At 34.8% G+C, this 13,630-nt stretch overlaps 1 protein-coding gene across 1 annotated transcript in view; it reads left to right on the top strand.

The window, feature by feature from the left end:
• LOC149780347 (uncharacterized) overlaps positions 1–12,832 on the top strand; it is a 218,306-nt gene extending 205,474 nt beyond the window's left edge. The window contains exon 15 of the mRNA XM_089936197.1: positions 4,696–12,832. Coding sequence (XP_089792323.1) covers positions 4,696–5,390 — 695 coding nt within the window. The 3' untranslated portion in view covers positions 5,391–12,832. The remainder of the gene's footprint in view (positions 1–4,695) is intronic.
• Positions 12,833–13,630: the final 798 nt, after the last annotated feature.

Below are 13,630 nucleotides of genomic sequence, written 5' to 3'. Positions count from 1 at the left end.
TGGTTTCTTTTCAAAACAAACCACATTCTGTGCTTAATATGCATGTATGTGAATGGGAAAATACTCCAAACATTGCACATTAGAATGACAGGAATGAAGATGGAGAGGCAATTAGGAAATTATATGAGTTCTGTAAATTTGAGGATTTTTAAGGACAAAAGGAATCATTAGTGGCATTACAAAACTGTTTGCTTCAATTGAAAAACAAATATTTTAGTAGCCGTAATGCATAACCTACTAATGTTTCTTTCATTATCTGGGATGCCAGGTTGCTAGTCTGTGCTATTATTCCCTGCTCCATCCTGTAATTGGTAACACAGAATTGAAAAGAAAATGATTCCAGTCTGATTCATTAGTCATAGCCAATGTATGGAATATGCTCTTTTCTAAAACTTTGGATTGATTATGCAAGTTCATGAATCAGGACAGTCCAATGAATTTAACCTTCTTTGTTGTATTTTTGCTTCAGTTGTATTCTTTGGTACTTTATTGTATTTTAGCAACATAGTGAGTCTCAGTGTGTGGTTGATTGCGGGCACAAGAAGGATCCGTGGGTCACTCACCCCACCTCCCTGTCATTTAAGGGTTTTATACACAAGGACTAATGTCTTACCTTTGGTCAGACAGTATGTGGGACTTAGCAGTAAGTCATCTCACTTAACATGGAAGGATGGAATGGCTTCTTTTGTACTAGTGTGTTGTCCTTCCTGATAGGGACGAGTCATGATATTGTTTGGATAGATCTGAGGCAGATTCATCTGTTGGATCTTCGTCACTGGAGACATCCCTGATCACCCGGTATGCCGGTCACTGGTCTCAAACAGTTACCCTTCACTGACTCTGGTCACTAGTTACAGCAACACACTTCTTCCAGCTACTGGACACTGGGATCTGATTGTCAATTGAGAATCTTGAGTAAAGCTTATTTTGAGAACTTTGCCCATAAGACATTGCTGCTGTCCATAGCATTGACAAGAATGCATGATATTCATCTCTTGTCAGTGGAAAAATACTTTATACAATTCAGTGGAAACTACGATTTGGTTTTTCTTACTTACCATCCATGGCTTTTGAAAAAGATTTGTCTACCTTCAGTACCCAAGTCCCTGTTGAGATTCCTAGTCTTTGATGATATCCGTGTTGACGATGATCATGATAGGCTACTTTTGTCACTTGGAACCTTATTGTTTTCTCTGGCTCCCACTAATGTAGAGAGAAGGTCAGAATTATCTCTTTGTCCCTTTCAGGGATTCCTGTTGTATCTTCAAGGCTTTAATTCAAAAATTGATTGTACTCACTATCTAGAGAGCTTCTGAGTCCCTCACAGAGTAGGACCTTCTTTCATGAAAATGTAATCCATCAGGTTAGGGTTATTGCTGAATCTTGCAATTATACAATATATATGGGCCTACTTGAATCACTTCTTAGGGCATGACTTTATAAGAGTGGACATTGTACACTCTCATACTACCTTTTCATCATCTTATCTTTGCTCTTGATACAGCAGTGTTACGTTATGTATTCATTGAGTAATATAGCTACACAACATGTTGGCATGAAGTCATCTAACAACTCAGAGTAGTCAATGTGTCTAAGCAGCACAATATCTTGTCAAAAAGTTGTCTACAAAGCCACATTTGTTAAATTTATTAATGCATTAGCAGCAGGTACTATGTTTACAAATGGGGGCGGGAACCTGGTGGTGGCAAAGCTAACCTTACTTACATAGCACTTGCCTGCAGTTATTACAGAAGTTCCTTTCTGCAACTATGCTCTGATGTACTGCTGTTTTGGTCAGAATCAGTCAGGAAGGATATTCCATATGTTGGCTATGACTAAGGGGTTGGACTGAGATTATGCTCTTTTCAAGGCTGCATATCCAATTCCTAATGGGAGGATGGAATTTTGAAAAAGAAAGAACTGGAGTAAAAGATACAAACTTTTAGGGATCAGATACTAGTTTTATTAATTATTATATACTATTATATTATTATATACTATTATATTATTATATACTATTATATTATTATATACTATTATATTATTATTGTTTTCTATTTGGTTGATTAAATTTGTTTCTGAATGAACTAAAGCAGATGTTTCATGGACTGCCACATACCAGCTGCATTGAAATATACTGTATGAAATTTTTTGATACAGTGTTTCAGATTTAGGCTGTCGATAGATGCCAGACAGGTCATACAATTGATGGGTTCCTACAAATAACACACAAGTGACAAGGCATAAATGCATTTTCTTTAGTTGGTAGTAAGAATGGCAAAATATATACTTAAAATTTTTCATCTTGAATGTCTTCAAAATGTACTTTCTTACCTCTGCAAATCCGAGTTACATGAGCCATGTCATGGGTTCTAAAGTTAATTGATTACACATTTTGAAATTGTACTGTACTTATGACTACATTCCAAGTGCAATTACATCCTCCTTACTGCACTCAAAATGAAATGAACATTAAATTCGATAGCGTCTTTTTGATAATTACAATTGAAAGACTTCATATTTTTCCCACAATATGATTCCAAACATTCAATGACAGAAGAGAAACACACTTGCAGATGTCAACACTCTGCTCCCTCACTGCTGAAATCAGATGTACTTCATGTAGAATTGACAGATAAATCCAGTCCATAATCATGAAATTGTAGAGTCGACAAAAATACCAAAATCTATTCATTCCAGACCAAATGGAAAAGTTGTTACAATGCGCATTCATTCACAATATGACTCAAAGTTTCAATTTTAAGTAGACAAAAACACCATTCTTTCAGAAGTAATGTCTAGTGCGCAGCTTAGTTCAGATTTATCTGTGCAGAGTTATGTGCACATTAATAATGTTGTTGTGTACTGTTGAATCTGCGCTTGTTTATTTAGTTTGGAATACAGCATAAATTCAGTCACTTTGTTTCTTGTAGTGTATTTTTATTTATATAATTAAGCCATAGGTAGAAGAAGAAAATGAGCTAATAAAAAAAGATTACTGCATTTTTATGAGAAAATATGAGCTCATTTTCTTGGATGGATATACTGCACTCCCAAGGTCATGCAGTATGTCCATCTGAAAAACTTGTTCATATTTTACCATACAAATGCAGTAACCTACAATTATTGTATACATAATAATGAGATACTGAAATATATCAGTGGGAGAACAATGATATTACCCTAGTTGATATGACACTTTTATTGCCACAGTGGTAATATCACTTTTAGAACTACCCATTTTCCCATTTAGGAAATATATCTGCCCTTGTGTATGTTAATTAAACCTGTGTTTCCATATTGAGGTCAGTTTCATTTTTTTCTTTTGTTTCTTTTCTTTCTTCCCCTCCCTCTCCCTCTCCACAACAGGCAGTGCAGATCATAAAATGTATCAACTATAGACCCTCTGGTGTACATTTATGCAATCAGTGTGTAAAACCTAAAAAGGAACTAAAAAAGTAGACTTGAAGAAATGCCTTATTAATAATTAGTTTTCTACTTGAATAATTGTAACTGTCAGAGACTGAACTTACATGACATGTTGCTGTGTGTCACTCATCAGCATGTACTTGTCATCTCTAAGTGGTTGCATAACCTCATACTTGTACTGATTAATATATACTGGTTTAAAAATGCAAAAAACAAATTAATTAAGATAAACAGAATGAAATAGGTAATTGACCATATTGGTTATAATCTCTTGTTAGATTTTCATCACATATTGTTATTGTTGTTATTATTATTATTATTATTATTATTATTATCCTTCATCTGCAGTATGCATTGTTGAAATACTAGAACATAACATGAGCCACTTAAATCTCTTAAATCTCTCCTCATAATGAATATTGCTGAATTAACTTGTCTTTAAAATCAAAATTTAAATGCCTTAAAATAATACTGTAGTATTATATTCACTACCCCTTTGATGTTACAAGTGAAGGCATTACTGTATTTTTTTCTGATTTTCAGTTAGTGTTTTGTTTATGTGCAGTATTTTACACTACAGCCATCCTTGCAAGATCATTAGTAATTTAGTTAGAACAACTGACAAATTATTGCATATTCCCCAGTTGTTATAGATTCCTTTCTTACAGTGGTTTTACAAGATCATTAGTAATTTAGTTAGAACAATTGACAAATTATTGCATATTCCCCAGTTGTTATAGAATGCTTTCTTATTCAGGCATTACCACACAACAAAGATAATGTTTTCAAGAGTAAAAACATCACTTGGCCATATTACACAATTTAAATGGACCACAAAAACAACCAGAATTTATTTATATTATATAAAGTATAATAATCATAGATATTTAACTAGAAAAGGAAACCAGAAAACATGTTAAATCAAATTTCATTTTCAGTAGACAAACTTCAATCAGAAGAAATGTTTTTGAATGATGAAATGTATGTTGTTTGATATAAAAAAATAGTTTTGGTAAATTCTGTTGAATTCTAGTATGCCTTGAAAATTTAAGTGCTAGTGTACATTTGGTAGAAATCCAGTATACTTTGTTAATATACTGTTAGTGTGCATTCTGTAGAAATCCAGTATGCTTGGTTAATATACTGTACATTCAGTACAAAATCCTCTATACTTTAGTAGTATTCATACATATTCTGTGAAATATGTTTAATTTCAAAATGCGTATGCATGTACTAAGTCAATGTACAACTTTTACTATTTTTCAGCTTCTGCTGTCCTCATGCCAGCATCACCAACTGGTGACACGGACAGGTTCATGCGTCTCACATATCTGTTGGTTGATGTTGGATCCAGGGTTTTGAGACTATTGTTAAGTCATCACACAGTCACTTTGTCCTGCACTCTGGACCAGTATCTTGCCAAAAGCAGGAGCACCATCAACAGTCTTCTAAAACGAAAGGTGCTACATCAGTCCCAGATGGACATCCTGTTCCCACCAAATGGAGGCAATACAAACATAGAAGACTATGATGTCACGCTTCTCTCCGCTCTCTTCAATAACATTATACCTTCGTTGAGTCAGCAGGAAGAGGGCATGATAAAATGTTTGCGGGAAGACAGGAACAAACTGTACGGACATGCTAAGTCATGCAAGATGAATGCCATGGAGTATCAGATCTGCTGGAATAGCATCAGCTCAACATTGATAACCCTCAGTCAGCAGTGTGGAGACCCCAATTTTGAAAGTGAGATATCACAGGAAATTCAGCAAATTCAAGTTTCAGCAATCCCTGCTGGATCCTACCTTGATATCCTCAAGACTTGGTTCAACATGATAGAAACAATGGAAGGAACATTACAAACAGTTAAGGGATCATTAGAAGGGGCATTGCAAGCTTTGCAATCTAGGGTAGAAGCACTTGAAGTGAAGCACACAGCTGAAGAAAGTGAGGGAAAATAATAAAAACAAAATCTGGCTATATAAGAAAACAATAAAAGTGAGTCAAAAGTTTTATCTAATGTAGGCAAATTTAAATGGTCATATAAACCTACTTGCAAGCAGAAAGTAATGGAGAGTGGAAAGAAAATGCAGTCAGAAAAGCTGGTGCCATATGAATTTCCAGCAAGGTCTAGTTGTATAAATCATGCAACTTTTTATAAATGTCAGCATTGTGAATAAAATTCTATAGATGGTGTCATGACTGAGTTTGATACTGAAGGTTCAGCAATCCCTACTCGCTCCTCCATCAGCAGAGTAGGAAATAAATCTGTCAGGAAACAAACAGTTCAAGCCTCATCCCAATCTTGTCATCAAGACTAGACTTAAAGGACACAGGTACAGCTGGGACATAAGTTCAAGCTTCATCCCAATCTTAACATCAAGACTAGACTTAAAAGGATGCAGGTATAAATTTAAACTGAAAGAACAAACATTTCTGCCTTTCACCTGAAGAAACCATCTCATTTAAGTGAGTCATAAACATAGGTGCTTACTGGCCATTGAAGGAAACATTTCAGGACAAATCTTAAACATGTCCTTCAAAGAAAGAAACAGAACCAGAACCAGTTCTGAGAAAGTGAACAGCAAAACATGCCAGAGCTTGACATTAAGGAGCATTCTAAGAAGAATAATACAAGCTCAAATAATAACACTTCTTTATACTGAGTACTAGTCATGCATGTGCTTGAATACAAGGAACTCTCTCATTTAGGATGATCACAAACTGTCTGACATGAAATCTGGACAGATTCATATTTATTTGACTACAAGGAACTCTATAATTCAGGTTATTACAGACATTCTGACCTTCAATCTGGACAGATTCAGATTTACTTGAATACAAGGAAGTCTCTCATTCATGTTCTATAAACAGTCTGACCTTCAATCTAGACAGATTCATATTTACTTGAATACAAGGAGGTGTCTCATTCATGTTCTATAAACAGTCTGACATGAAATCTGGACAGATTCATATTTACTTGAATACAAGGAAGCCTCTCATTCATGTTCTATAAACAGTCTGACATGAAATCTGGACAGATTCATATTTACTTGAATACAAGGAAGCCTGTCATTCATGTTCTGTAAACAGTCTGACAAGAAATCTGGACAGATTCATATTTACTTGAATACAAGGAAGCCTCTCATTCATGTTCTATAAACAGTCTGATCTTCAATCTAGACAGATTCATATTTACTTGAATACAAGGAAGTCTCTCGTTCATGTTCTGTAAACTGACCTTCAATCTAGACAGATTCATATTTACTTGAATACAAGGAGGCCTCTGATTCATGTTCTGTAAACAGTCTGACATGAAATCTGGACAGATTCATATTTACTTGAATACAAGGAAGCCTCTGATTCATGCTCTGTAAACAGTCTGACATGAAATCTGGACAGATTCATATTTACCTGAATACAAGGAAGCCTCTCATTCATGTTCTATAAACAGTCTGACATGAAGTTTGGACAGATTCATATTTACTTGAATACAAGGAAGCCTCTGATTCATGTTCTATAAACAGTCTGACATGAAATCTGGATAGATTCATATTTACTTGAATACAAGGAAGCCTCTGATTTGTGTTCTGTAAACAGTCTGACATGAAATCTGGACAGATTCATATTTACTTCAATACAAGGAAGCCTCTCATTCATGTTCTGTAAACAGTCTGACATGAAATTTGGACAGATTCATATTTACTTGAATACAAGGAAGCCTCTCATTCATGTTCTATAAACAGTCTGACCTTCAATCTAGACAGATTCATATTTATTTGAATACAAGGAAGTCTCTCATTCATGTTCTATGAACAGTCTGACCTTCAGTCTAGACAGATTCATATTTACTTGAATACAAGGAAGCCTCTCATTCGTGTTCTATAAACAGTCTGACATGAAATCTGGACAGATTCATATTTACTTGAATACAAGGAAGCCTCTCATTCATGTTCTATAAACAGTCTGACATGAAATTTGGACAGATTCATATTTACTTGAATACAAGGAAGCCTCTCATTCATGTTCTGTAAACAGCCTGACCTTCAATCTAGACAGATTCATATTTACTTGAATACAAAGAAGCCTCTCATTCATGTTCTATAAACAGTCTGACCTTCAATCTAGACAGGTTCATATTTACTTGAATACAAGGAAGCCTCTCATTCATGTTCTATAAACAGTCTGACATGAAATCTAGACAGATTCATATTTACTTGAATACAAGGAAGCCTCTCATTCATGTTCTATAAACAGTCTGACATGAAATCTGGACAGATTCAGATTTACATGAGAAAATGATTTAAGACTTGTACTTTGTGAATCTCCTCTCAGAAGGCAATTCCTGTGATGTAAACCTAAACAGTATATTTCTTTGACTACTGATTCACGTGATGTAATTTGTTTTTGTGCCAGCTGGCTGGCTAGCCCATACACATGAAACAGCTGACTGACTGTCCCATACACATGAAACAGCTGACTGACTGTCCCATACACATGAAACAGCTGACTGACTGGCACATTCACATGAAACAGCTGACTGGCCCATACACATGAAACAGCTGACTGACTGGCCCATACACATGAAACAGCTGACTGACTGGCCCATACACATACAAAGTTAGGGTGATGATTTCAGAAGCAAGGGTCAATTAGTAAATTCAGGTTGAAATTCCTGAACATTTGCATGCACTATTAAAAGAACAATGTTAAGACTTTATTTTCAGTTTACATAGTACATAATAAAGTGCATACTCATTCAGTGATTGTTTTATGGTAAATGTAAAAATGTTCAGACATTTAAATATTGATGTGCATTGTGCATTTTGATCAGTGTCTATTTTTTCATTAGATGTCCTTTGTTTCATTTTAAACTTGAATTCTCCCAAAAATAATGAAGCAGTATTTTTTTTAAATCACTAGAACCTGAGGCGTCATTCTGGCATACAGTTGTGCCTCTGGAATTAATGTTATCAGAGTATCAGATATTTATCTGAATTCCACTTGTAATATTTTAATGTATTGAAATGTTTGGCTGAATGAAAGTGAATATTTTATTTTCATCACTCAAATTGCAGTAATGTTTAGCTCTACTGGTTAAAATTCAGGTGAGCTTATGAGATGACCTGTTGTCCATTGTCCATCTTCCATTAGATGTAGATGAGATTCTGAATCTGTCATATTTTGGGCAAGAAGATTACTGTGGCAGACAGAAGTAAGCCATACTCATACGCACACAATGGTCTCTACACCAGTTGTTAGCAATGACACTTTTTCAACTGTGGAAAATGTTAATGGTGTACTATATTGTACCCTAAGTTCCCAGTTACTGTACATAAATCAATCTATAATCTTTGCCAGGACTTAAAATTCTTTGTCCAAGTTTAATTATTCCCTTTTCCATTTTGTACCTGTTGTATGGCTGGAATTGAAAAGAACATGATCACAGCCTGACTCGACATTGTCTTACTCTTCCCAGCATACATGTTACTGTAGGAGCATGTATACCCCTTTCTTCAGGCATAACAGATGATATGATGTATGAGTCACTTCCTCCTAAAGGATGGCCACTGTTTTTTTCTGTCATCAGAAACATCCTCCCATATTATGGACCTCAATCTTTTTTTCACCAGTCCAAACTGGCTTATTTCAGGAAAGAGCTACACCCCCCTTCTGCAGAAGGACACAGTTGTGCGGGTGGAAAAATTAATAGACCCAAGATTTTCTGATGTCAAAATAAAAACAAAATGGAAGAACTCTTCAAGATGGAGACTACTCCTGTTTCAGTTAGTGTCAACAGTTTGTTTAACCCATAACTGGGTCTGAGTATTTTGAGTAGGATGTATCCCTATCCAGATCAAACCTTTTTACCATGAATACTTTGAATAGGATGTGTCTCTCTCTAGATCAAACGTTTTTACCATGAATATTTTGAATAGGATTTGTCTCTATCTAGATCAAACGTTTCTACCATGAATATTGTGAATCAGAATGTGTCTCTATCTAGATCAAACCTTTCTACCATGAATATTTTGAACAGGATGTATCCCTATCTAGATCAAACCCGTTTACCATGAATATTTTGAATCAGGATGTGTCTCTATCTAGATCGAACCTTTTTACCATGAATATTTTGAATAGGATGTGTCTCTATCTAGATCAAATGTTTTTACCATGAATATTTTGAATCAGGATGTGTCTCTAGCTAGATCAAACCTTTTTACCATGAATATTTTGAATAGGATGTGTCTCTATCGAGATCAAACCTTTTTACCATGAGTATTTTGAATAGGATGTGTCTCTATCTAGATCAAACCTTTCTACCATGAATATTTTGAATAGGATGTGTCTCTATCTAGATCAAACGATTTTACCATGAATATTTTGAATAAGATGTGTCTCTAGCTAGATCAAACGTTTTTACCATGAATATTTTGAATAGGATGTATCCCTATATAGATCAAATGTTTTTACCATGAATATTTTGAATAGGATGTATCCCTATGTAGATCAAATCTTTCTACCATGAATATTTTGAATAGGATGTGTCTCTATCTAGATCAAATGTTTTTACCATGAATATTTTGAATCAGGATGTGTCTCTAGCTAGATCAAACCTTTTTACCGTGAGTATTTTGAATAGGATGTATCCATATCTAGGTCACATGGTTTTACCATGAATATTTTGAATAGGATGTGTCTCTATCCAGATCAAACCTTTCTACCATGAATATTTTGAATAGGATGTGTCTCTATCTAAATCAAATGTTTTTACCATGAATATTTTGAATCAGGATGTGTCTCTAGCTAGAACAAACGTTTTTACCATGAATATTTTGAATAGGATGTGTCCCTAGCTAGATCAAACCTTTTTACCATAAATATTTTGAATCAGGATGTGTCTTTTTCTAGATAAAACCTTTTTGCCATGAATATTTTGAATCAGGATGTGTTTCTATCTAGATCTAACGTTTTTACCATGAATATTTTGAATAGGATGTGTCTCTATCTAGATCAAACGTTTTTACCATGAATATTTTGAATAGGATGTGTCTCTATCTAGATCAAACGTTTTACCATGAATATTTTGAATAGGATGTGTCTCTATCTAGATCAAACGTTTTTACCATGAATATTTTGAATAGGATGTGTCTCTATCTAGATCAAACGTTTTTACCATGAATATTTTGAATAGGATGTGTCTCTATCTAGATCAAACATTTTTACCATGAATATTTTGAATAGGATGTGTCTCTATCTAAATCAAACGTTTTTACCATGAATATTTTGAATAGGATGTGTCCCTAGCTAGATCAAATGTTTTTACCATGAATATTTTGAATAGGATGTATCCCTATCTAGATCAAATGTTTTTACCATAAATATTTTGAATATGATGTGTCTCTATCTAGATCAAACGTTTTTACCATGAATATTTTGAATAGGATGTGTCTCTGTCTAGATCAAACGTTTTTACCATGAATATTTTGAATAGGATGTGTCTCTATCTAGATCAAACGTTTTTACCAATAATATTTTGAATAGGATGTGTCCCTAGCTAGATCAAACCCTATTACTATGAATATTTTGAATAGGATGTGCCCCAAGCTAGATCAAATGTTTTACCATGAATATTTTAAATAGGATGTGTCCCTAGCTAGATTAAATGTTTTACCTAGAATATTTTGAATAGGATGTGTCCCTAGCTAGACAAATGTTTTTACCATGAACATTTTGAATAGGATATGTCACTATCTAGATCATTTTAGTGATGCTTGCTCTGCACACTGAAAACCGGGGTTCAAATCTCAGCACAACTATTATTTTATAAACAGATTTAATTGTGTTTTTTCATGTGGAATATATATTCCATTATGAAGAAATACGGTTTCTAAAAGTATTATATTGACAGTTTACCTTCCACAATAGGTTTCCATTTTGAAATTCCTTATTAATATTCTTTTGATCAGTTAGTACTAATAGTAACAGGTCCTATAGGGTAATGCTAGCTATGTTATTTGTATTATCATTGTAGTAATTGTTAACAAATAGACAATGAATTATCTAGGATATAAATTATAATATAGGGCTATATCATTTTATTTTCAACAACAGATGGTGATTCAAACACCTTTTATAGGTCAATGTATATCTATATTGTGTAGAGGCATATACCTGACAGCGCACATAAGCCACAATATCCATGAATTTGAAATTCTACTTCTGTTAGATCCATAATCGTGTTAAATTTTGTAAATTCATTGTTTTCATTTTGTGCTTATTGTTTGCATTGAATGTCTCGGCTTTTTAAATGCCTTTGATTATTTAGATTCAAAAACACTTAAGCTAGCAATAGCACTTGGGCTAGTAAAAAAAACACTACTTTGTTGGGGTAAAAATGCTACACCAATTCACCAAATTTCAAAGCTCATACATGACCATTTAGACAGTTTAATAAAGTGTTCCTGTGGCCAAGGAACAAATCAAAGTTAGGATGAAATTAAATCTAACTATGGGATAAATGAGACAGGTATCAAGTTACTGGGCACATTCGGAAATTAAATCCAAGTCTGGCATATACGAGAAAGGTGTCAATTTACTGGGCACATTCGGAAATTAAATCCAAATCTGGCATATACGAGAAAGGTGTCTGGCATATAAGAGAAAGGTGTCAAGTTACTGGGCACATTCGGGAATTAAATCCAAATCTGGCATATACGAGAAAGGTGTCAAATTACTGGGCACATTCGGAAATTAAATCCAAGTCTGGCATATACGAGAAGGGTGTCAAGTTAATGGGCACATTCGGAAATTAATCCAAATCTGGCATATACGAGAAAGGTGTCAAGTTAATGGGCACATTCGGAAATTAAATCAAAGTCTGGCATATACGAGAAAGGTGTATAGTTACTTTGCACATTCGGAAATTAAATCCAAGTCTGGCATATACGAGAAAGGTGTCAAATTACTGGGCACATTCGGAAATTAAATCCAAGTCTGGCATATACGAGAAGGGTGTCAAGTTAATGGGCACATTCGGAAATTAATCCAAATCTGGCATATACGAGAAAGGTGTCAAGTTAATGGGCACATTCGGAAATTAAATCAAAGTCTGGCATATACGAGAAAGGTGTCAAGTTACTGGGCACATTCGGAAATTAAATCCAAATCTGGCATATACAAGAAAGGTGTTAAGTTACTGGGCACATTCGGAAATTAAATCCAAGTCTGGCATATACGAGAAAGGTGCCGAGTTACTGGGCACATTCGGAAATTAAATCCAAATCTGGCATATACGAGAAAGGCGTCAAGTTACTGGGCACATAAGGAAATTAAATCCAAATCTGGCAGACATGTATATGACACAGGAGTCATGTTGCCCTCTAGATTTTTAATTAACCAAGTTTCATTGCTGTGTAATAAAGAACATTAGTGCGGAAGTGCAAAAAATGGGTAACAACTTTGCTTGTGACTCTGACCTTGAGGATAGAAAGTGATACATCAGATACTACCAAACTTTCATCAGTGAGAAGTACGGGTATACCATATAGTTCATCACTGAGAAGTACGGGTATACCATATAGTTCATCAAAGAGAAGTACGGGTATACCATATAGTTCATCACTGAGAAGTACGGGTATACCATATAGTTCATCAGCGAGAAGTACGGGTATACCATATAGTTCACCACTGAGAACTACGGGTATACCATATAGTTAATCAGCGAGAAGTACGGGTATACCATATAGTTCATCAGAGAGAAGTACGGGTATACCATATAGTTCATCACTGAGAAGAATGGGTATACCATATAGTTCATCACTGAGAAGTACAGGTATACCATATAGTTCATCACTGAGAAGAACGGGTATACCATATAGTTCATCACCGAGAAGTACGGGTATACCATATAGTTCATCAGTGAGAGGTACGGGTATACAATATAGTTCATCACTGAGAAGAACGGGTATACCATATAGTTCATCACTGAGAAGTACGGGTATACCATATAGTTCATCACTGAGAAGAACGGGTATACCATATAGTTCAACACTGAGAAGAACGGGTATACCATATAGTTCATCACTGAGAAGTACAGGTATACCATATAGTTCACCACTGAGAACTACGGGTATACCATATAGTTCATCACTGAGAAGAGCGGGTATACCATATAGTTCATCACTGAGAAGTACAGGTA

This window comes from Sinohyriopsis cumingii, chromosome 16 (assembly GCF_028554795.1).
Source record: "Sinohyriopsis cumingii isolate HCF-2022 chromosome 16, ASM2855479v2, whole genome shotgun sequence".
Classification (NCBI taxonomy): Eukaryota; Metazoa; Mollusca; class Bivalvia; order Unionida; family Unionidae; genus Sinohyriopsis; species Sinohyriopsis cumingii.
The sequence above is the reverse complement of the archived record's forward strand: the minus strand, read 5'-3'. Positions and strand labels throughout refer to the sequence as shown.